General features: G+C 44.7%; 1 protein-coding gene and 1 non-coding gene across 2 annotated transcripts; one reads left to right on the forward strand and one right to left on the reverse strand.

Moving 5' to 3' along the window:
* Positions 1–7,797: 7,797 nt before the first annotated feature.
* Positions 7,798–20,698, forward strand: LOC148899648 (Golgi-associated plant pathogenesis-related protein 1-like). Its single transcript, XM_088995567.1, has 6 exons — positions 7,798–7,867; positions 7,962–7,988; positions 8,074–8,283; positions 9,127–9,204; positions 10,747–10,896; positions 20,446–20,698. The coding sequence occupies exons 2-6, from the start codon at positions 7,982–7,984 to the stop codon at positions 20,526–20,528; spliced, it is 528 nt and encodes a 175-aa protein (XP_088851693.1). The 5' UTR covers positions 7,798–7,867; positions 7,962–7,981; the 3' UTR covers positions 20,529–20,698.
* Positions 20,699–21,133: 435 nt separating this feature from the next.
* Positions 21,134–21,324, reverse strand: LOC148899649 (U2 spliceosomal RNA). The gene has a single exon (XR_016114886.1). It is a non-coding gene; the product is annotated as a U2 spliceosomal RNA (small nuclear RNA).
* Positions 21,325–22,403: the final 1,079 nt, after the last annotated feature.

The raw sequence follows: 22,403 nt of genomic DNA on the forward strand, positions 1-22,403 counted from the left end.
GAATGGAATATGGCCGGCAATTCAAATTTTGCACGCACTTCTAAGTTTTAACACCAGGGGGAGCTACTGTTGATCAAGGCAGTTGCTCCACCAAAAAGGCCAATCCCAGAAGAAATTTACCCGTTACTAAACAAGGCAGAACCAAAGAAGCGAAAGGTAGAAAATGAGTGCAGAAAATTGCAGACAAGATGGGAAAGTGAATATTTCTTCAAAGAATTCAAGGGGAAGTGCGTCTGTTTTCATCTGCACTGAAACTCTGGCAGTTATGAAAGAGTATAATGTTTGACAAATCTACAGTGTAGATTTTGCTGCAGTAGTCATTTGTCATCATGGTGCACAATGCATTGCTTGCTACAAGCCACTAAGCCCCATTCATAAGTCTCACATACAGTTTACAGTCACGGTTTAATGTAAATTTACGTTTTGGATTGGATTTGCTTTTATTAGTCTCGCAGTGGAGAAATTTACATTTCACAGCAGCAAAGTTATGAAAGAAATGAAAGTAGAAAAGCAAAACACAGGAGCTGCTGGAAAGGCAGCCACTCTCGCGGCGCCGTCTTGAAGTCAAAAGAACAAAAAAAAATAAATAACATGACAACACAAAGACACAGAGAGACATTCATTCTTAAGCACTTTCTGTACCCTCTTTGTTACATAAAGCAGTTCCAGATGAAAGAGGAGTGGATCAAAGCGTCTCTTCACCAGTGGATCAGGGACATCATGTTGGAATGTGCATGTCGACTACAAGCTAAATGTTGAAAGCAAACACGCAGCTGTAGCATCCATTGACGAAAAGAGATCATCTCACATCTCCTGTCCCCCATAAATCAGCTTCAATTCCATCCTGCGACAGTTCCATCCTTCTTATCGCGGGCTCCTCAAGCCATTTATCCATCCAGCCGCAGACTGTCCAACAGCCGACCTTCCACTGAACAAAGCGGGGCTGTGAAGATGCTGCCCATTACAGGCGCAAAAAAAGCACAATGGCCCCAGAGCAGTCCAGCGATGACAGTCGAATGGCACCGACATTCCTCCCATTCAAAAACAGTACTGGCATATCCATGCTGCCGAAAAGGCGCAACCGCTGAGCACAGTCTCCTCCTTGATGAATGTCATGGTCAAAAATGCTGAAAAACAATCCGTATCCGTTCCACACGACGCACAACAACACAAAGTGACAAAAGAAAACACAAAAACAACAACAAAAGCAAGGCTCATCAGAGCACTTGGTGACGGCTGCCTACTCGGCCGCCATCTTGGACTCCTTTTGTATTTGTATTTTGTAGCGTCACATATGTTGTTAGCTTCTTTTAATCTTTCTTCTGGGCTGAGGTTCTGCCGGAACAAAGAAGCAGGCTTCTGATTGGCTGCCGTGCATGCAAATTTCAACTCCAGGTAGCCTATGTCTGTGTGCTCGGCGACGGTACACGTGTATTGTTTGCGCGTGAAGGCGAGGGCGTCAGTGGAGAATTTGTAGAGCGTGCGGTCAGGACAAACCATCCATGATTTTGCGGAATTTAACACAAGTAGGTATTATTGAGCTTGAATATTTCGTTGTCGTTCGTACAAACTGTCGTATTTTCCCTTACAAAATACAAGATAATTGTACACCATATTTTTTTCCAAACGTATTTATTTATGGAGTTTAATATGTTATATTGTACATGTGTTTCGTTATATCATTCTGTACATATTCATAATAAATGATGAAATTGTGAAAAAAGTGCTGCTTAATTACTACAGTGTTTTATATTGTATGCTATTGATCGATGTTCTCCAGACTTCTACGTTTTTGGCGTGGTTCTTTGTATCAAAATGCGTCTTTAAATCATAGAAACCGGAGGCAGCTACTTTCACGTTGTTTTTGAAAGCAACACAATATGAATATTCTACCCATTTCTTCGAAGCTTGTATCAATCCCTCACATCGTCCTGACTTTCGCTTTGTTCACGTGTGATCGAAATGATGCAATGGGAAATCCCCAAGCAGCAGACGCATGTGCACAATAGCATCAATCCGCTCGCTTCGTTTGCAACGAATACCGAGATAGAGGCTACCAATGCGAACTCGTTTGACTTGATTTGCCGTTTCGTGATAGTCGGTGTATACCGGATGGTACACATAATTGACAAATTTGCGTTTTTCCGTACAGATTTTGTTGTACGTCGTACACGTCTTAAAATGCATGATAAACGTACTTTGTACGGCAAAAACGTACAGGTTGACAGGTATGCACACAGTTGTCTCATGTACGTTTAGTAAGAGGTTTTACCTTGCCTTTAATTCACTCCCCCACACCCTAAACACGCTCGCACACGCACACACGCACACACACACACACACACACACACACACACAGACACACACACACACACAGGCACACACACACACGCAAACACACTGACTGCCCTTTAAGCACATGGGTCACTTGTCCTCAGAGAATTTAGACAAGCCTCCTGAGGCCTTTCTTCGCACTGGCTAAAATGCAGTAATCCACTTCTCGAGGGCAGCCTGGATAAAATGTTTACGTCAATGTTGTGAATCGCCTAAATCACCAACAGGTGGCAACATTGCTGCAACAATATCTGTGAACAAACAGGAGAGAGGGGCATTTATAAGAATAAGAATAAGAATAAGAATAAGAATAAGAATAAGAATAAGAATAAGAATAAGAATAAGAATAAGAATAAGAATAAGAATAAGAATAATCCCACAATGGTGAAATAGTATACAGTACTCATATCAATCATTCTGCTGATAAGGACAAAATACATTTAGCTGTAGTTGTTCATCAAATGTGTCTTGAGTTTCAGGGAATGAAAGCCAACCTAACTGACTACCGTATATTTAGACCGAGTAGCAAAAATGGACAATTGCTGTGGATTGTGAAGAATAGTGCCAATGCAGTATATTCTTGATATTTACTGGGGCTCTCTCTGGAATTCAATCTATCCATCCACCCATCCATCCATTTTCCAGACCACTTAATCCTTTTTAGGGTCGCGGGAGGTTCTGTAGCCTATCCCAGCCGTCTTCAGGCACTTGGCGGGGGACACCCTGAATTGGTTGCCAGCCAATCGCAACGGCCCATAGAGACAAACATCCATCTGCAATCACACCTAGGGACAATTTGGAGTCTTCAATCCACCCACCATGGATGTTTTTAGAATGTGGGAGGAAACCCAAGGAAAACCCACGCAGGCCCGTGGAGAACATGCTAACTCCTTGCTAACACCTAGTCCGGGAGGCCGTACTAGGTCTTGAAGTCACAACCGATGCATTGTGAAGCCGCCGTGCTAACCACTCGACGACCGGGCCCTCTCGGGAATTGCGTGGCGTAAATGTGCTGTCTGCCTGATTTTTTTTTACAACTGCCAATGTTTATAGTTTATATTTGTTGGGCTGGATACCCAACAACAGAGATTATTACATCAAGTTACTTTCAATCCAGAGCACTGATGACCATGCATTATTTGTTCGGCTTTAATTTTGCTACTTACTGAAATTTATGTCATAGTTTTCACAATGATTGGTCATTATCACCTGATCCCTGAGCAACTTTGAAGACAGTTTTCAATCGACAGTGTGTGGTCAGATTGCCGCATCTGAGATGCATAAATATGGGTGGATTTTGCTGATTTTCATATTCCACAAATGAAACGTTAATCCGAATACCGGATACTGTATTTATAATAATACATTTCATTTAGCCTTTCAAAACTCTCAAGGACACTTTAAGTCAGAGGATATTTGTTTCTGCGGGTGAGCAGCGGCAGCCACACGCGCCAGCGTTCACTCAACCAGGAATTAACATAAAGTTAAAATAAACTATGGTGGTGAATCTTTATATGTTCTACGCATCTACTTTGTGAGCAACTGGAAGATGTCCAGGCCTTCGCCAACTCTAGTTATTGTCCACCAAAACCTTTAGCTGTTGCAGGATGAGAATAGTGGGGCTGTATTAAACATATTCTTGGAAACAAAATGTTTCAACTTGACTTGCCCAAGGAAAGCCTATATGTTGTGAACGGTAAGACATTTTATTATTTACTGTCAGAGGTTTTGAAAATGTTTTTGAATTCTTTAGATGTAAGATTCAGCCTGATACTTTGAAGGCTGGAGCCCCCCGCTTCGCATGCACAGCAGGTAACATTCCAAGGGTCGGACAGTACCTTACAGCCGACAAAATAATATTCGTTTTGTCAGAAGTGTTGTTTTCATATTTTCAGAGAAAGAAAGAGAATTGCTTACAAGGATTTTAGGACACATTTGCAGTGAAACAATAACAAGTTTGCCTCAAAGCAATACCAAAGATTAGTGGTGTAATCCTAATACTTGGTTCTGCAGATGGGTGGAAATTTAAGAAACAAATTTTCACCGAGGCAAAACATACAAATTGCAGTGAAAGCCTGCGATGGATCTAAAATCGTTTTTCTAGCATGTAACGTGACACAATAAGCATGGTAAAGCTTCAATGTAGAATGTTGAGTTCATTGAACCATTAACTAACCATAACTTAAATTTACCAATCCTTATGAGTCCTGGAAAAAAGATGGATTTGTGAATAAACAAAAACAATTTGAATGCAATTAATATTTGATATGGCATCACATTTAAACAGTGGTTTGCTTCAGAATTCTGTTGTAAAATGTGTACCTTCTCGATAGGCTTGAATGGCCTTCTCTGTAAAATTTGCTCCTTATTTATTGGCTTGCCTATAGCTATATTTTACATTTTAAAACGTATGCGGAATATTCATGAAGTCTTTGTTGATGACGATGCCAGAAGTGACGTCGCTGAGGGAACGCCCCTGACGAGAAAGCGACACACAGTGCATTTTGGGTACTTTGTTATGTCTGAAAACATCGTGTTGATCACGAAATTAGAAGGAAAACTAAATAAATAACGCGATGGTTAATCGTTGTGTGGCAGCCAATTGCGGTTACACACATAACGAAGGTGTAAGTTTAAACAAATTATCAGCGAACAAACCAGCCATTTCCAACGGACCAGAGCAGTATAGCGCCAGCCGAGGAGCTCCCCGGAGTGCGCAAATCCCCACTTGGATAACCGCTGTCATCCCCTCAGCCTGACAATGGGTAGAAAGTTGCTTCCAGTGGTGAAAGAGAGCAATCGTCAAAATAGTGGTGCAAACCTATCGGACAAACATTCAGCTGCTGGAACGAGAAGTTAACTGGAGTTAGCGATGGATAACCGATGTCATTCATACGTAAGTTCGTAACTCTTTATCTTGAAAGTTTAAACGTTTTGCATGCCCAACCATTAAACAATCTGCATTGATGTTGACATATTGTAGTTTATTATTTTATTCATGTCCTTATATGCCACATATCACCGAAGTTGATGCTATATTGCTTATTCATGGAGCTTCACATATGCTTCATATGTCGTGTCCTTCACCAGTTTCGTCGTTTTGTTTACACAGCTCGAATTGATACTGAAGGACTTCTTTAATCGATCGCAAACATGTATGCTTTCCTCTTCAGAACTATCTGAATCATATTCATAACTGGATGAGTAACAAGAAAGGATCTTTTTCCGAATCTGAACTCGTTGAAGCAATTGTTTTGATTCTGGAGCAAGGCAGTTTGTGAAGGAGTATTCTGACGAGACGTCACAAACTGGGGGCGGGACTTTCTGAATTTCTCCAGTTTTGAGCTAATTAGTGGCAGTTTTAGGCAACTTTAAGCCATTTATATTGGTGTTTTGTGTTTGACTAAAAATATCAGCCTGCGTGTTTTGGGTATTTTAGATGCTATCCCAAGCCCGGATAAATACAGAGGGTTGTGTCAGGAAGGGCATCTGACGTAAAAGCTTGGCCAAAACAAACATGCGGATCAAACCTCCAAAGATGGAGGACACTGATTTGCTGTGGCGACCCCTTGAAGGGAAAAGCCGAAAGGAAAAGAAGAAGATAAAACGATTTTCTGATGTCAGTTAGGAAACAAAAAAATGGTGTCGGTTTTAAGACTTAAGACTATACAAGGGCACTTGTTCTAAAGGGGTCACATATTCCACATATAAATTAAGGAAACATACACAAAGCAATTATTGACTGCAATCAGCTTTACAAGTTCATTTTATTTTCAATAAACGATTTAATGCACTATATGGAACAGGAATACAAACAAGTGGCCTATGGATGACTTAAATAAAATATATGTATCCCTTTCAATGACAGTGGTTACTAGAGTGTACAGCTTGCCACGTGATCCTATGTTATAGCATGCAGTAAAGGGTGATAATAAACAACAACAAAGGTGAACAAATGGGCAATCAGGTTTAAATCGTTTGAGGGTCGCTGTGTTTACCTTCTAATTCTAGGTACGTACTAATGAGGACATGTAATAATAATGAATCATTGAAGTCTTAGAAGAGAGAGATGAACATGTACATGGGGATCATTTTATTAAATTACTGAGATATTGATGGCACAAGTCCAAACACACTGCTAAATACCTTTAACATGTAGAGACAATTCAATTGTCTATTCAGTGTTTACAGTCAATAATGTTGTCAGTCTCAAATAGATATAAGTATTGAGTATTTTCTGAGCACAGATCTTGAGTATGATCCCAAAAGAGGACACATTATGTTGTCAATTATTTTATGTGCACATTTTTTTATTTTGGAAGTGAGCTCATTTATTCTTGTTTTTGTTCATTTGTTCTATCTTTTAATTTCTTGGCAGCTCTAGCGGAGTGGTTCTTAACTGGTGTTCGTTCGATGGAACCACATTAGAACAGTGAATTGGTCTCAGGGGTTTGATGGAACCTTTGCCATATTTCTTAAGACATCCATCTCATTATTTCAATTAGTTATGACACACACCATGTCAATTAGTTATGTCCCACCAACTTTTTTTTCTAATGAAGGTTTCATGAAATGTGCATATTAACTGGTGTGGTTCGGTACCTCTAAAAAGGTTAAGAGCCACTGCTCTAGAGCTATTGCTCCAATTAAAGCTACAAAGTATAAATTTGAATAAAAGTGTGTTCATTTCCTTTGTGAAAACGAAGCAAAAATACTTTTGTCTATGCAAAATGTTAACTGGATGAAAACTAGACTACATGACACTAAAAGCTCTTTTATTAAATGATGACAGGACTACATCAGTGTGCATTTTCGCGGACTAGTAATGATTAGATGAAAACGGAATTGATGAAAGCAAAATTGGTCTATAACCGATGCACCGGTTTGTTAACAGCGGCGATTTGCACTTTCTCAACCAAGTTCTCGTGCGATTCACGGCAAAGCAATCTTATCCATTGAGTTGCCAACCATACACCTCACACCTTCCAGAATGTTTTGAGTAATTATTTTGTGTTGACAGCAATGACATAACAATCTCCCAATTAAACAAGGGGAGTATGAGCAGAATAGAAGATAGATACAATGAAAGAATAAATGTGAAGATAATTAATTAATTTGGAATCATTAATCTTTGCCTTGAGTTGGTTTTGCGCAGTTGGATGAGGTCCTGGACTATCAGTCTAAGTGTTAAGCGCAGTGTTTCAAAAAGAATTATTGCGGTCCGTGGAATGTTCTGCATGCATGCTAGATTCAGGTCTTTACATGTCAAACCCAACTACAACACAACATCTCCCACCTATGATTTGATGTACATTGCTGGGCTGTAGTGAACTGAGTTACACAACAGGAAGCTCAGAAATGGAGAAAAAACCTCAATAAACCTGCTGCGTGATCCCAAAGAGGCAATAAAGTGAAGGCTGGCTTTCTGTCTCCACCTCCACATGTCAAATATATAAATATCAAGATTTTGTAACAGACCAGACGATTTTGAAACGGCAAAGGGAGTATATGCTGAGAAGTCATTACTTCAGAGGTAATTTGTATTCACTGCTACACAAGTGTCATGCTTTCATCACCAGATTCTGACTAACACACATAATCTTTTTTTTTTACTGTATTTCCTTTAGCTTTGTAGCATCAAACAACAATGGCAGGTGAGTCCGCTCTTCTTCCAGGAATAATTCCTGCAGCCATGCCAGCCTGTTTTCTCATCAATATGATGTATAATTTGATCGGCAGATGCAAGCTTTCGACGGGAATTCCTGGAATCTCACAACACCTACAGAGCGCAGCACAATACACCGCCTCTGACTCTTAACAGCGAGCTTAATGTGGCGGCTCAGAAATGGGCGGATCACCTGCTGGCTTTGGGTGTTATGCGGCACAGCGGTGGCAATGATGGAGAGAATATTTATTCCAAGTGGAGTTCAGCACCCATAAAACTAACAGGTGTATTTCACTTCTCAAAATAAGTGTAACTCAAGATTTTACAACGTGTTGTTCTTCTTTTGCTTCATCTGACTCAGTGCAAATATTCATAGGTCAGTTGTTGAAATTTGTTGTAAAGAGCAATACATCGGGTTGACTAAACAAATTCACAAATAAAGACTATCGACATCGCAGGGATAATCCTAGTGAGCCTCAATCTGCAGTATATATGCACCTAAAAGCTGGCAACCACTCATTTGACGACAATGAGGTAAACATCTTCACGATAGAAAATAGTAGATGGTTTGAAAGGGGAGTAAAAGAAGCGATTTTCATAAAACAGAAAAACCCTTCAATAAATCGCCATAGTGGGGTGAGGTTCAATTTGGATGGTTCCTACAACCGACTTCTTAGGCAACATAGGCTGAGTTATGCGAGGTGTCACCTCATCATAGTTATGATGAGGTGATACCAGAACAAATGGGGCAATCAGGCCAGTCATAGACCCCATACTCAGGCAGGACAATAGAAGTAATCAGTCAGGACAATAGAAGTAATCAGTGTAGCTGCAGGGAGTAGTCCTCTGCTCCCCCCCAACCTGAGAGCAGGGACCAATCATAGCAGAGTCTGGCACCGCCACGTCTGGACAGTAGGGATCTGTATAGGGCCGAAACTACCAGCAAAAGACTAGTTCGCTGAGGAAGCCTCTTGGATAAGAAACGAAACATCCGACATCTTCAAAGAAGTACAGATGACGGCTGAAGAAACGTCCTCATCGTCAGTTGTTTGATTTGACTTGTTTCTCTGTTTTATGTAAACATCGTTTGCACGGTATTGTCGTGAGATAATATCTGTCTTGTCTAGGGAAAGAGGCAGTTGATTCGTGGTATGGTGAAGTCAAGCATTACAACTGGAGCTACCCAGGATTTAGTGGCAACACAGGTAAACAACACAGTTCAGATATCGCTTCAACAAAAATCCATCAGGAGCCAAAAGTGAGCATTGTTGCATAGTCAGGTGCATGTGAGCTCAGCAGAAAAACTAGCGCATATTCATTCTGGTGGAGGGGCAAGTCCAGTCTTGCATGTTTGGGACCATGTGGCACCTCATTGGCTTGGTCTTGACGCAATTAACAATTTGGTCATGGAAAGTAGACTTTGGTTGGAGTAAAATGTGAAATATCATTAAATATTGATCTATTTGTAAATGAACAGTGAATGCTTGGTTAAGGATACCAAACTGTAATTTAACAGTTTTTTTCTGTCAAAAACTAGATATCGACATGTGGTGCCTCTCTTTGCTGACAGCATATACATTCTACTTCTTTGTGAATTGCCCTGCATTAACATTAAACATGGTACCTTGTTTTAACGACTACAACGCAATGTAGACACAAAGATGACACTTTAACGGTGTCAAATGAATTTTTGTTGTGGGCCACATTTCATTTATTGGAGGTCAATTGCAAGTGAAACTATATAAAAAAAGTCAAGAATAACGGTGTATTCACTTTTTGTTTCAGTTACCGTTATGAGAAGTTTGGTAACAACAAAATGCTTACAATATCACTCTCATTTATTAAAAATGACAATTTAAAAATTTGGTGGATTCTAGCAAGCATTATGAAAGTTTCCATTTTGATTTGGTTTGTTTCTGAATGTATTCATATCTTTTGAAATATATGCTTAAAAAGCAGAAGAAGGTAGACATATCAAGTAACCAAAGGTTCAGCTCTTCGCTCTGTCTGGCAACATATGTATCTTACCTCCACCAGAGTGTGAGTTATTGGATTGGATTGGATTGGATTGGATTGGATATGCCTTTATTAGTCTCACAGTGGAGAAATTTACATTTCACAGCCGCAAAGTGATGAAAGGAATGAAAGTTATCAATGATTTGATTATGTGTCTGATCAAAGAAAATATATTTTTTTATATAAATTGGCATGCACTGTCACCATATCACAGTTCTGATACTGCCACCTACTATAATTAAAAAAGGCACCAGTACGAAACCATTAAGATAAATCACAGGAGATGCATTGTATTGTGTTATCGTGTAGTAGGTATATTGTAAAATAACTGTAAATTGCTGACAGCAGTGTAAAAACGGCACAACATGCATAAAATCTATTACAGTAGATGCATTGTGAAATAATAAATATACTGATATTCATGCTGCCAGTAATTTACTGTTGATTCTTTTCTTAGACAGTGTTTTTTAGGTGTTCAATTACCTGGCATGTTTCGGCATATGCTTCCGCCTTCGTCAGACTGCCACAGAGTGCCATTCTGTGCCACAGAGTAATTGAAAACCTAAAAACACAGCCTGTAAGAAAAGAATCTGTTATAAGTTAGATATCAAGTGGACAGGATGAACTTAACACAAGTAATGTACTGTTATTTTACAGAAAAACTCTACAGTGTATGTGAAGAGATTGTATAAGTGTAATGTGTAAGCTTTTCTACGTTTTTCTTCCTCCAGGTCATTTTACTCAGGTTGTGTGGAAAACAACCACCCAACTTGGAGTGGGTCTGGCCACGGATGGCAACAAGGTTATTGTTGTTGGGCAGTATCGACCAGCAGGCAACATCAGCATTAGCCAATACTTCAGGGAAAATGTCCTGCCACGAGGTAATTCATGAATAACTCAGATCATTGATCAAACTGATAATTACAGTTTTATATTATTGCAAAAAAAATATTCCAACCAATTTTATTTTAGGGCTCTACAGGCAAAACAGAAAATACAGTATGTACAATGAAAACCCAGATTTTTTTATACATCAACTGTGTCCTACAGTTATTTGGGTGAACTTGCAGCTGAAAGGAATGAGTGCCTTGCTCGTTTCAATAATCTGGTACAATATGCAGGATACCTATATGCACCCATCCACAAAAACAAATGTCGTTTGTTGAGTCGACCATGATAGAAAGTGATAAAATACAATACAATACACATTGTCGACAGCTGAAGCTGCAAAAAAGCACTTAACATGGACAGGATATATATACACATATACAGGGACTAAAACATTCACAAAGTTAGTAGAAAGCACCAGGGAGTGAAACCAAGATGAAGTCGGAATCATTCTGAGTCGAACACCAAAGAGTACAAGTGAGTTTTGAGACAGGTTTTAAAGACCGGCAGCAAGGGGGCTTGCCGAATGTTCAGTGGCATGTCATTCCAGAGAGTGGGACCAGCAACGGAAAAGGCCCCCTGTGCTTCCGATTAGTTTTTGGCACATATAATAATGTCTGGTCAGTATACCTAAGGTGCTGGGAAGGTGTGTAGTGATTGATGAGCTCGGAGAGGTAAGGAGGAGCCAGCCCAGGTAAAGATTTGAAGCCAAACAATTAGATCTTGAAAAGAACTATAAAATGTATAGGGAGCTAGTGAAGGGCATGACAGAGTAGGAGTTACGGTATGTGCTCCCTCTTACGAGTATTAGTCAAGAGGTGAGCAGCAGCATTCTGAACAAGCTGGAGGATTGGCTGACTCCAAAGTAAAGCGCATGATATTGAGCAAAGATGTGACAAAGGCACGAATTACTGCTCCAAGGTGCTCATGAGAAATTAGGTGTTTTATTTTAGCCAGTTGCCTAAGACGAATGAAGCTGGATTTAACAACCGCATGAAATTGTCGGTCAAGTTTAAAGTCACTGTACAGTTTAAGAAGTTAGAGACTGTTGACTTCAGATAAGGAGCCAGGGGGACCAAGTCAACAGGATGTGATGTAAATGGGCCACTGGGGCTAACGGGTTTATGTTGATCGTTTGTCCCTGGCTCATCGCTTCTACGGGTGGTGATGGCAGAGGATGGATTAATCAGAAGGAAGCTAGGTGTTGGACAGAAAGTTAGTTTAATCTTGAACACAGCGGAGACATTGTGGGAGGTCGACCGAGGAGGAAGCAGGAAAGGAGAGACTGGGAGAGCATTTATGTGACAGACAAGGTGCGACGCAATAGGATGTGACGTAATGAGTTGTGACATCATCTTAAGGAAGGCAGGATGACCTATCAGGAAGTCCAAACCAAAACGAAATGATGCAAAAAGATCTTTAAAGATGCTCGTCTAGCGAATTACCCCAAGAGGGACCAAACAGTATCACTACTGGCTTCATTTCATCGAAGTTCAAGAAGTTTAAGTGCGATCCAGGTGTTGATTTTTTTCCTGGTAGGATAAAAGGGACCTTAACAATGAAGTGTCTTCCTCATTGGGACATCGATGTGACAGTAATCTGCATTGTGGTGGAAGCAAATTCCATGTTTCCTTAGGATGGAACCTAGTGGGAGCAGGTATAGTGAGAACAACACTGGTAACAAAATTGAGCCCCGCGGAACACCACATGACAGAGGGGCACTACGTAACTCAGAGAAGCCGAGACTGTCATGATCTGGTTGGCGACCAACGGGGGGCGCTGTCGGCCCCGCCTGCACCTGCACAGGTGCTGGTCGTCCCGATCAGATTGGCGACCAGCGGGTAGCGACGTCAGCCCTGCCGGCAGCCTCGCAGGTGCTGGTCGTTATAATCAATAACACTTAAAATGACACCTGGCACGATCATCCGGTGCCGATTCATTGTTTGTTTGCTGCTTGTTTGTTGCATGCATTGTGTACGTGTTTGTTTAACCTTGGCGGACTTTTACTTTTGGTCTTCTTTTGCTACTTTGTATTTTTTCCATTCAGATCATTTTGATGTTTTACATTTTGTTCCTGCTGACCTTTAATTTAATACAATTTGTCAAACAACCTCCTGCTCCCTCCCGCCTGCTTTTTTGGGATCCGCACCCGCCATCACCACCTTGCAAAACCGTGACAGAATGGACCGGCCAACTATCGGATCCCGCAGGTACATCGGACCCGTCTCATTTCCACCCTGTGCCTGGCAATGCTACGTCCACGTTAGCGCAAGCCTCGTCGCGTTTGAATCGCGTCATTCGACGAGCCGCAACGTCCACGTAAACGTCCGGCCGAGACCTCCTTCCAGGTGGCCGTCCAGGGTGACCCTGGGTGACTGGCATTGCACGCCCACGTCCAGCCACGCTGTCGTCGTGCATGACGAATTGAGTCTCATCCACGACGAGCCGTGGAACGTCCGCGTCAATGTCAGTCCGAGACCCCACTCACCGCTGGATCCCGGAGCGGCTCTGGACTGGTCTCGTTCCCCCGGAGCCGGGCAGTTCACGCCCACGTCGGCGTCCGGCCGTAGACCTGGTCCCATACGGCCGTACGGGGTGCCATTCTTCGCCTGGCAGTTCGACGTCCACGCAGAGCCATGCGCCGTCGCGTGAACGTGCGAGAGGGATCGCACTCACGCCCACGACGATCGGTGCCGCGTCTTCGTCCACCCCGGGCCGAGTCCCGTTCCCACCAGGCCGCCGCCCGTCGTGTGCTGGAGAGGCAGCGGTTGCCCTCTCCACCGACCGTTCCCTGGCGAGTGGACCTTTTGGGAGACTGTTGGGACTTCTGGAAGCAGCCCCTTGAAGGGGGGGGGGTACTGTCATGATCTGGTTGGCGACCAACGGGGGGCGCTGTCGGCCCCGCCTGCACCTGCACAGGTGCTGGTCGTCCCGATCAGATTGGCGACCAGCGGGTCGCGACGTCAGCCCTGCCGGCAGCCTCGCAGGTGCTGGTCGTTATAATCAATAACACTTAAAATGACACCTGGCACGATCATCCGGTGCCGATTCATTGTTTGCTGCTTGTTTGCTGCATGCATTGTGTACGTGTTTGTTTAACCTTGGCGGACTTTTACTTTTGGTCTTCTTTTGCTACTTTGTATTTTTTTCCATTCAGATCATTTTGATGTTTTACATTTTGCTCCTGCGGACCTTTAATTTAATACAATTTGTCAAACATCCTCCTGCTCCCTCCTGCCTGCTTTTTTGGGATCCGCACCCGCCATCACCACCTTGCAAAACCGTGACAGAGACGAACACAAAAAGTTCTATTTGAAAGGTCGGACCTAAACCAGTCAAAAGCACTACCGGTCATGGCCACCAAGTGCTGCAAACGAGACAGTAGAATACTATGATCCACTGTATCAAATGCTGCAGTCAGATCTAATAAAATCACACGTCATGTCATTGGCCAGGAGGGTGTCATTAGAAATCCGTAACATGGCTGACTCTGTGATATGCATCGTCTCAAAACCTGACTGGAAGACCTCCAAGATGTTATGTTCACCCAAGAAATATTTCAACTGCATGTGCACCACTTTTCCCGCCAAATTTTAGATGAAAGGCAGTTTGGAAATGAACCTAATATTTGACAGTATTACTTGATCAAGACCAAGTTTCTTGATCAAAGTTGGACAACAGCATGTTTAAACTGTTGGGGGACAATGCCAGAAAAGAGACTGCTGTTGATAATGGCTAAAACCGATGTGCCAATGCTCGGGAGAAGTTCGTTAACGAAATGTGGAGGAAGAGAGTCACAGGGGGAGCCAGATGGCTTAGGAGATATGTGAGGATAAAAACACTTTTTTGTCCTAATTATGAATCCCTAAAGTTACATCTTTATTGGACTTTGCACGAGATTAAATACTAAATTACTTCAATAGTGTTTATTGTGTTTTTAACTGAAACTTGTCAGGACAGACAGCAGTTTTTATTGAGTCAACCCATCACAACTTCTGTTTCATGAGCGCCAGAGTGCATAAAAATGTGGTGGCGAGCCATTTTGTTTTATAACAACCTCCAATGCAAGTTGATTCTTTTGAATGGTGCTCTTCAGTCCACATTTTCTTATTGAGCAAAATGTGTAACTTCTAACCTCCCAAGAACATCACAATTTTTAAATGACTTGCCAAATTATTGCCAATTGTGTTGTCACGTCCGCTTGAGGAGTGGCGACAGAACTCGATGGACGAAGAAAAAAAGGAATGGGTTGGATCCAAAATACACGATGGAGACAATAAGTTATAGAAAAGGTTTTTACTGAGACACAAAGGGCAAAACAGAAGGTAAGGCATCCGAATAGATGAGCAGGACCAACCTGTGTACTGCTGGGTGACAGGGTAACAAGAGAGAATACACCGGCGAGGGACCGAGCGGGAATGGGTGGCTTTTATAGCCAGAAGGCACAATCAATGGGATTGGAATCAGGTGAGTGAGCCCGGAGAGCAGGTAGGGGAGGGGCGCGCACCTGACGCCAATTAGGATGGGACAGTGCCCCCCCTCAACGGACGCCCCCTGGCGGCCCAACCGGTTTGGAGGGGTGAGGCGAGTGGAACGCTCGGGTGAGTGATGGGTCGAGGATCCAGGAGTGGGGGAACCACTGACATTCTTCCGGCCTGTAGCCCTCCCAGTCGACCAGGTATTGCAATCCCCTGCCATGCGCCATGAGTCCAGTGTATCTCGCACCATGTAGACTGGGTCGTCGTCCACCATCTGCGGAGGCGGCGGGGGGGCGAGTGTCAGAGCTAGGGGGCTGGTTTCCACCGGCTTGAGGAGGTATACGTGGAAGACCGGGTGGACCTTCATCGTGGGTGGCAGCTGGAGCCTGACCGAGAGCAGGCTGAGGACGGCCTCGATGGGCAAGGGACCTGTGAACCGTGGGCCCAGTTTGGCCAATGTCCCGGCTAACCGGAGATCCCTCGTGGACATCCACCCGACCTGGTAAACCGGTGCCTGGCAGCGACCACGATCCGCGATGCGTTGGTTCCGGGATGCCGTGCGCGACAGGGCGGCTCTGGTGTCCTTCCACACACAATGGGCCCGTCTGAGGTGGTGTTGGATAGACGGGACCTCCACCTGGCCCTCCTGGGTGTAGAACAGCGGCGGCTGATAACCACAGGTGGACATGGACGGGGACCGACCTGTGGCTGAGGAGACCAGAGTGTTGTGCGCGTATTCCACCCACGGCAAGTGGAGGGCCCACGACGCTGGACGATAGAGACACACGCACCCTAGAGCCTCTTCCAGATCCTGGTTGTTGCGCTCCGTCTAACCGTTGGATTGAGGGTGTTAGCCAGTCAACAAGCTTGCTGATGCCCCTATGGACCGATAGAAACGTTTTCATACCTTGGTCACGAACTGCGGTCCCCGGTCTGACACGATGTCCGCTGGAATCCCGTGGAGACGGACGACATGATAAACCAGGAGTTGGGCCGTCTCGATGGCGGACGGCAACCTGGTTAACGGAATGAAGTGGGCAGACTTGGAAAAGCGGTCCACCAAGTTCCGCCGGGGGTAGTCCGTGACGTCCCTCCTGTAGTCCGGCCACCAGAACCGCTGGGCGATGTGGTGGATCGTCCTGTTGACCCCAGGGTGACAAGCAACCCTGGAGGCGTGTCTCCAGTGCAGCACCTTGGCGCGTAGTGCTGGGGGGATGAATAGGCGATGCACCGGGCAACCCTTGGGAACCGGGTTACCTCCTTGGGCCTCCTGAACCTTCTTCTCCACCTCCGACCTAAGGGCACCCAGGATGTTTTGCGCCGGCAGGATGTTGGCGATGACCTCCACCTTCTCTGATGGCTCGTGAATGCGTGATAGGGCATCCGGCTTGGTGTTCTGCGAACCTGGGCAGTAGGTGAGAGTGAAGTTGAAGCGGGTCAGGAACAGTGCCCACCGGGCCTGGCGCGAATTAAGTCTCTTGGCGGACCGAATGGCGGCCAGGTTCTTATGATCGGTGAAGACAGTGAAGGGGTGTTTGGCCCCTTCGAGTCACTGTCTCCACTCCTGCAGCGCCAGGATGACCGCCAGCAGTTCCCGGTTCCCCACATCATAGTTTGCTTCCGCAGAGCTGAGGCGGCGGGAGAAGAAGGCACATGGGTGGAGCTTCTGGTCGGCCGGGGAGCGCTGGGAAAATACCGCCCCCTCCCCGGACTCCGATGTGTCGACCTCTACTGCGAACGCGTGGTCCGGGTCGGGTGGCGTAAGACGAGTGTTAGTAAAGGCATGTCGGAGGCAGTTAAACGCCCCCTCCGCGACGGGTGTCCACCTAAAGGGAACCTTGATGGAAGTGAGATTGGTTAGGGGAAGTGCTTTCTCACTATAACCGCGGATGAAGCGGCGGTAAAGGTTGGCAAACCCCAAAAATCGCTGGAGTTGTTTGCGCGTCTTGGGAGTTGGCCATTCTGCCACCGCTTTGGTCTTGGCGGGCGGGATCAGCCCGAAGTTGCCCCTGCTCCACAACTAACCCTAGAAAACACAAAGATCGGACGTGGAACTCGCACTTCTCTGCCTTCACGTAGAGCCGGTTTTGCAGGAGCCGCGCCAGGACCCATCGGACATGCTGCCGGTGTTATTCTGCGGATTTAGAGAAGATAAGGATGTCGTCCAAATACACAAAGACAAATACGTTGAGGAAGTCCCTGAGCACATCATTGATGAGGCTTTGAAACACGGCGGGCGCGTTGGTGAGTCCGAACGGCATCACCAGGTATTCAAAATGTCCCAATAGCGTTTTGAATGCAGTCTTCCACTCGTCCCCCTCTGTGATGCGAACCAGATGGTTAGCGCTACGCAAATCCAGCTTAGTGAATATGGTGGCCGATTGGAGGGGCGCGAAGGCCGAATCCATGAGGGGGGGAGGGTATTTGTTGCGGATGATGATGTCGTTCAGACCCCGGTAATCAACACACGGACGCAGGGACTTATCTTTCTTTTCAATGAAGAACCCTGCGCAGAGCGGAGAACGCGAAGGTCGGATCAGTCCCGCCGCGAGGGAAGAGTCAATGTGTGTAGGGCTTCTTGTTCCGGGTGTGAGATGTGGTAGAGACGAGAGTCCGGTAGTGGAGCCCCTGGCTGCAGTTCTATGGTGCGGTGGGGTGGTAGGGATTGCACGTTGTCTTTGCTGAATGCCTCCCGCAGATCGTGATAACAATGCGGCACGCCCTCGAGACATCTCTTTGGGCGAGCCGCCACAGGAGGGATCTCGCCCTGTCGTAGCCGACCGCAGACAGTTAGCGTAGCAGTAGGGGCTCCAACCCTATGGAAGGGTCATGGGTGCTGAGCCAGGGGAGGCCCAGCACGAGTGGCACGTTGCCGGAGGGCATGAGTAAAAACCAGCGGTGTTCGACATGGTTGCCCGACAGCCGGAGTTTGAGTGATTCGTGTGACCCTGGCTAAGAGTCGGCCGTCAAGGTCGAGAATCTCCTTGGGGATTTTAAGTTCCTCGATGCCGCAACCCAATGTCACTGCCAGTTGGGGGTCGATAAAGCACCCATCCACCCCCGAATCCACTAACTTATAGCTTGGTAGTTGGACGGGCCAAATAATTCGCCATCCAATTCCTACCGCGTGACGGGCGCCGACCTCGACGCCTCCGACGGCCGCCGCGGTCACCGTTGAGCCGGGGACTTACAGGTGCTGGAGGTTTTAGGCGAGGGCCCTTGAGTACGACGCTCCCGCTCCCCACCTGCATCGGCTCTGGGAACCCCTCCTGGCGTCGTGCCTGATCGTCGCCGCCGGGTGTGGTCGTCCGCTGCTTGCTTCCGGGTGCGCTGGACCGCTGGGTGCCTTGCTCCCGCTGCCGCTCCCGGAGGTGATGGTCCAGGCAGATGACTGAATCGATCATCTCGCTGAGGGTGGTGCCAGCGTCGTGGGTGGTCAACATGTCCTTGAGAGCGGCGCTCTCAACACTCTCTCAGTGCCTGATCGTTGTAGCCACTCCGGGCAGCCAGGATGCGGAAGGCGATGGAATACTCAGTGGCGGAAGGCGATGGGATACTCAGCGGCCGAACGCGTTCCTTGTACGCAGTCATGTAGCGGTGAGGCACCAGCCGGCTGAGCCTCACGGTGGTTTGCGCAATCACTATGCTAACTGTGCTGGCTTGCTCTGCAGTGAGACCGCATTGCTGTCCCTCTGCATATCGCGATTAAAATGTTCAAAAGCTTTTAGTATATGAACTACATTTCTACAGTTTAGTTGGTGTATATAATGTACAGTCACTGTACATTATAAACACTGTACTACAGTGTTTATTTTATTTTATTTTAATCAAAACTGTGTGCAGAGGTGAGGTACACAGTTCTCCTGCCTCATGACAGGGGGCGGTGGTGATTAGATTCTTCTTGCGACTCCTCAGCTGCAGAATAATAGAATTAGTGACAGCAAGCTACAGTAAACAGTTATCCAGTTAAGTGCAACCATGCAGTCATTTTTTCGTGTTGCTTGGCCTTATTTTCAGAATGGTGGATTACATATCTAAATTGAAAGAATTTTTTAAACTGGACTTTCAATCGAAGCAGGAGATAATAATTAAAGGAAGACCAACACCGGACTGTATAGCTCACAAACGGTGAGGAATGCATGTAAATGTTGTGGACATCTTCTCAGCTTTTTGGCCAAGAAGGATCTATTTGAAACTATTCCTGAAGCGACAAAGTTGCTCCAGCTCGTGCTCACTGTTCCAGCTAAAACAGCATCAGTGGAGTGCTCATTCTCAGCACAAAAAAACTGAAAACATACAGTCGGAACAGGACTGATCAAGGACGACTTTCTTCACTGGCAATGATCTCCATTGAGGCAGACAGACTTTGACTTCATTTATAAGTAAAGGTAACACAATAACGTTTTTTTTCATTCTTTTTTCTATGCTACAGTTTTTATACAGTATATAAAGAATGCTGACATGAGATTTTAAACAAAACACATTAACTGTTGCCAATCAAATGGTGAATAAGCTACTCTGTGGAGTTCATATGTTTGTACATCTGACTGTGATGACGTCAGTGCCTCACCAGCCATGACCCTCACCATCACAGTCACTGCCGTGCCTGAGTGGGGTTTCTCTTCTCATGGCAGGGTGGTAGAAACACTCTAAATTAGAGGTGGGAAAACTTATTGGCTTTAGTATGGCTCCAAGAACCCCTTTGAAATGATGTCATTCCCTGCCTCTGTATAAATAATAAACATCTCGGGTGAGGGGAGAGCAGAAGCTTTTCACTCAATGGCCCTTTCACTTCGAACTCACAATGTCTCTGCTGTCTACAAGATTAAAGTAATCTTTTTGTTCACTACCTTATCCAAAACCAAACCGAGTGAAACTGCTGGTATGAATTCCCTTGCCCTGAATTCTTACCAATTCATTTATTTTGGTGATTTTTGACACGTCTTATTGAGAAAAATCTTTCTGAAATGCTTTTAATGTTTTATGTAAAGCGCTTGTCTTGTACATGAATTGTCCGGTGCAAAGAATATCATCTTTAAAGCGTAAAGAATTTGCATATTTCAGGTGGTGAAGGATCCAATTGTGCATTCAGTGGAGCATCAAGTGGAGCAGGAGAGCAACCAAGGAACACCGGTACACCATTTTAAAAAATCTGGAGCAACTTGCACTATGGAAGCTGTGCATAAAGTGAGCTCAATCAGGATTATAACATAATGCTTGTACAATTTGGCATAAAGACATGTTTTTGTTCATATGTTGTAACATTGCATCTACTCAATGGAGTTTGAGAAATAAATCAGCTCGGACATGCAAACTACTGAAAGCCTTGGAGTGACATGCATGGCCCGCCACTGCAAATGTTAAATGGCCCAACCAAACATTCACATGCCAAACAGCGGTTTGGTTTGCCAGCAGTAATATGTGTACCAAGTTACATGATGCAAGGAGTAAACTACCGCTCGCGGTTTTCCAAATGCGTTTCGGCCTCGGCACCACAAAACTGGTGTAAAGAAGATGTACACAAATAAGAAAAAGGAGAAATTGCTGTATTAAGTTCGAATACAATATGTTTTTAAGTTTCAAACATGTTTCCGTGTAGAGCGAATTGCAAAGCATTCTTCCAACTTGAGAGTTTCAACCCTTCCAAAGTCACAAAGTTTTTAAGACCGCAAGGAAGTTGTATTTCCTACAGATTTGCGGTGAGCATGGATAAGCGGTCTTTCCCAGATGCGCCATAAATTCCAACTTCACCTAACAATGCACCATTCCTGGATGTACGGCAATACCAGATCAATGTAGTGATCAGAAGGAGCAAGCCCCTATTCAATCTACGGACTCCAAAAATCAATTTAATATATGGTTCCCATCTAGGGAACGTATCAGATATTAAACTGATAAGTACAGATACAACACTTGATCTCAGCCGGAAGGCCGAGAGGCGATAAATATAAAGTGGCAGGGGGGGAGACTTCATGGTTTATCGTGCGGGCTACAGTGTCGGTGACACATTTTCAGTGGTGGGCTGTCAGGGCCTACTCGGCCTTCTCTGCTGGCCTAAAAATATCTGAATCAAAGAGTAATGTGAATTAAATTTTCTCCATGAGATCTTATTAAATAATTCCAAATTATCTTCAACTTCCTTTCATTGCTTTTCCCCTTTGTGGCTGCTCCCAGATGTGTGTTTTCTTATGGAAGCATGTAACAATCACATTTCAGCCATCATTTGTTACCAGGGTCAGAAATCTACTTGTGTGCCTTCACAATCAGTTCTGCAGGTCCTGCATTTTAAAAATCAATGTCGATGAAGCTGTTGTTATAACCAATCAGAGTTCGTGTTCGCAACACAAGGCCTGCTGGAAAGCCCTAGGAACGTCAGAGTTTTCGCAATGTTATGAGGTTATCATGAAAACACATGTTCATAGTAAAAATGTGACCAGTTTAATGACAATATTTCTTCCAAGTCACAAGGTATTTTATGCACAACGGCATCCTCTAGTGGACGTGTCGTGATATCAGACCACACTCGCAGCTGATTGATTCAGACATAGCACTCACTACTGAAGGCCTTGGAGTGACATGCACGGCCCGCCACTGCAAATGTTAAACGGCCCAGCCAAACATTCACATGCCAGACAGCGGTTTGGTTTGCCAGCAGTAATATGTGTACCAAGTTACACGATGCAAGGAGTAAACTGCCGCTCGCGGTTTTCCAAATGGGTTTCGGCCTCGGCACCACAAAACTGGTGTAAAGAAGATTTACACAAATAAGAAAAAGAAGAAATGGTTGTGTTACGTTTGAATACGATGTACAGCAAATAAACTCAACAACATCCATCAGCAGTGATCTACAGCGGCAAACGGAGCAATTCGAACTCTGGTTCCCCCCTGGAAAAGGACACGGTAACAACACTACACGGACACTTGGACAACATACAAGAATAGGAATTCACTGCTACCAAAAACTGACACATATGGAAATGGGACAGACTTATCGTGCAAAAGAAAAAGACCGAATGGAACAA

The sequence above is a fragment of the Hippocampus bargibanti genome, linkage group LG04 (genome assembly GCF_051943395.1).
Source record: "Hippocampus bargibanti isolate YZ-2025 linkage group LG04, ASM5194339v1, whole genome shotgun sequence".
Classification (NCBI taxonomy): Eukaryota; Metazoa; Chordata; class Actinopteri; order Syngnathiformes; family Syngnathidae; genus Hippocampus; species Hippocampus bargibanti.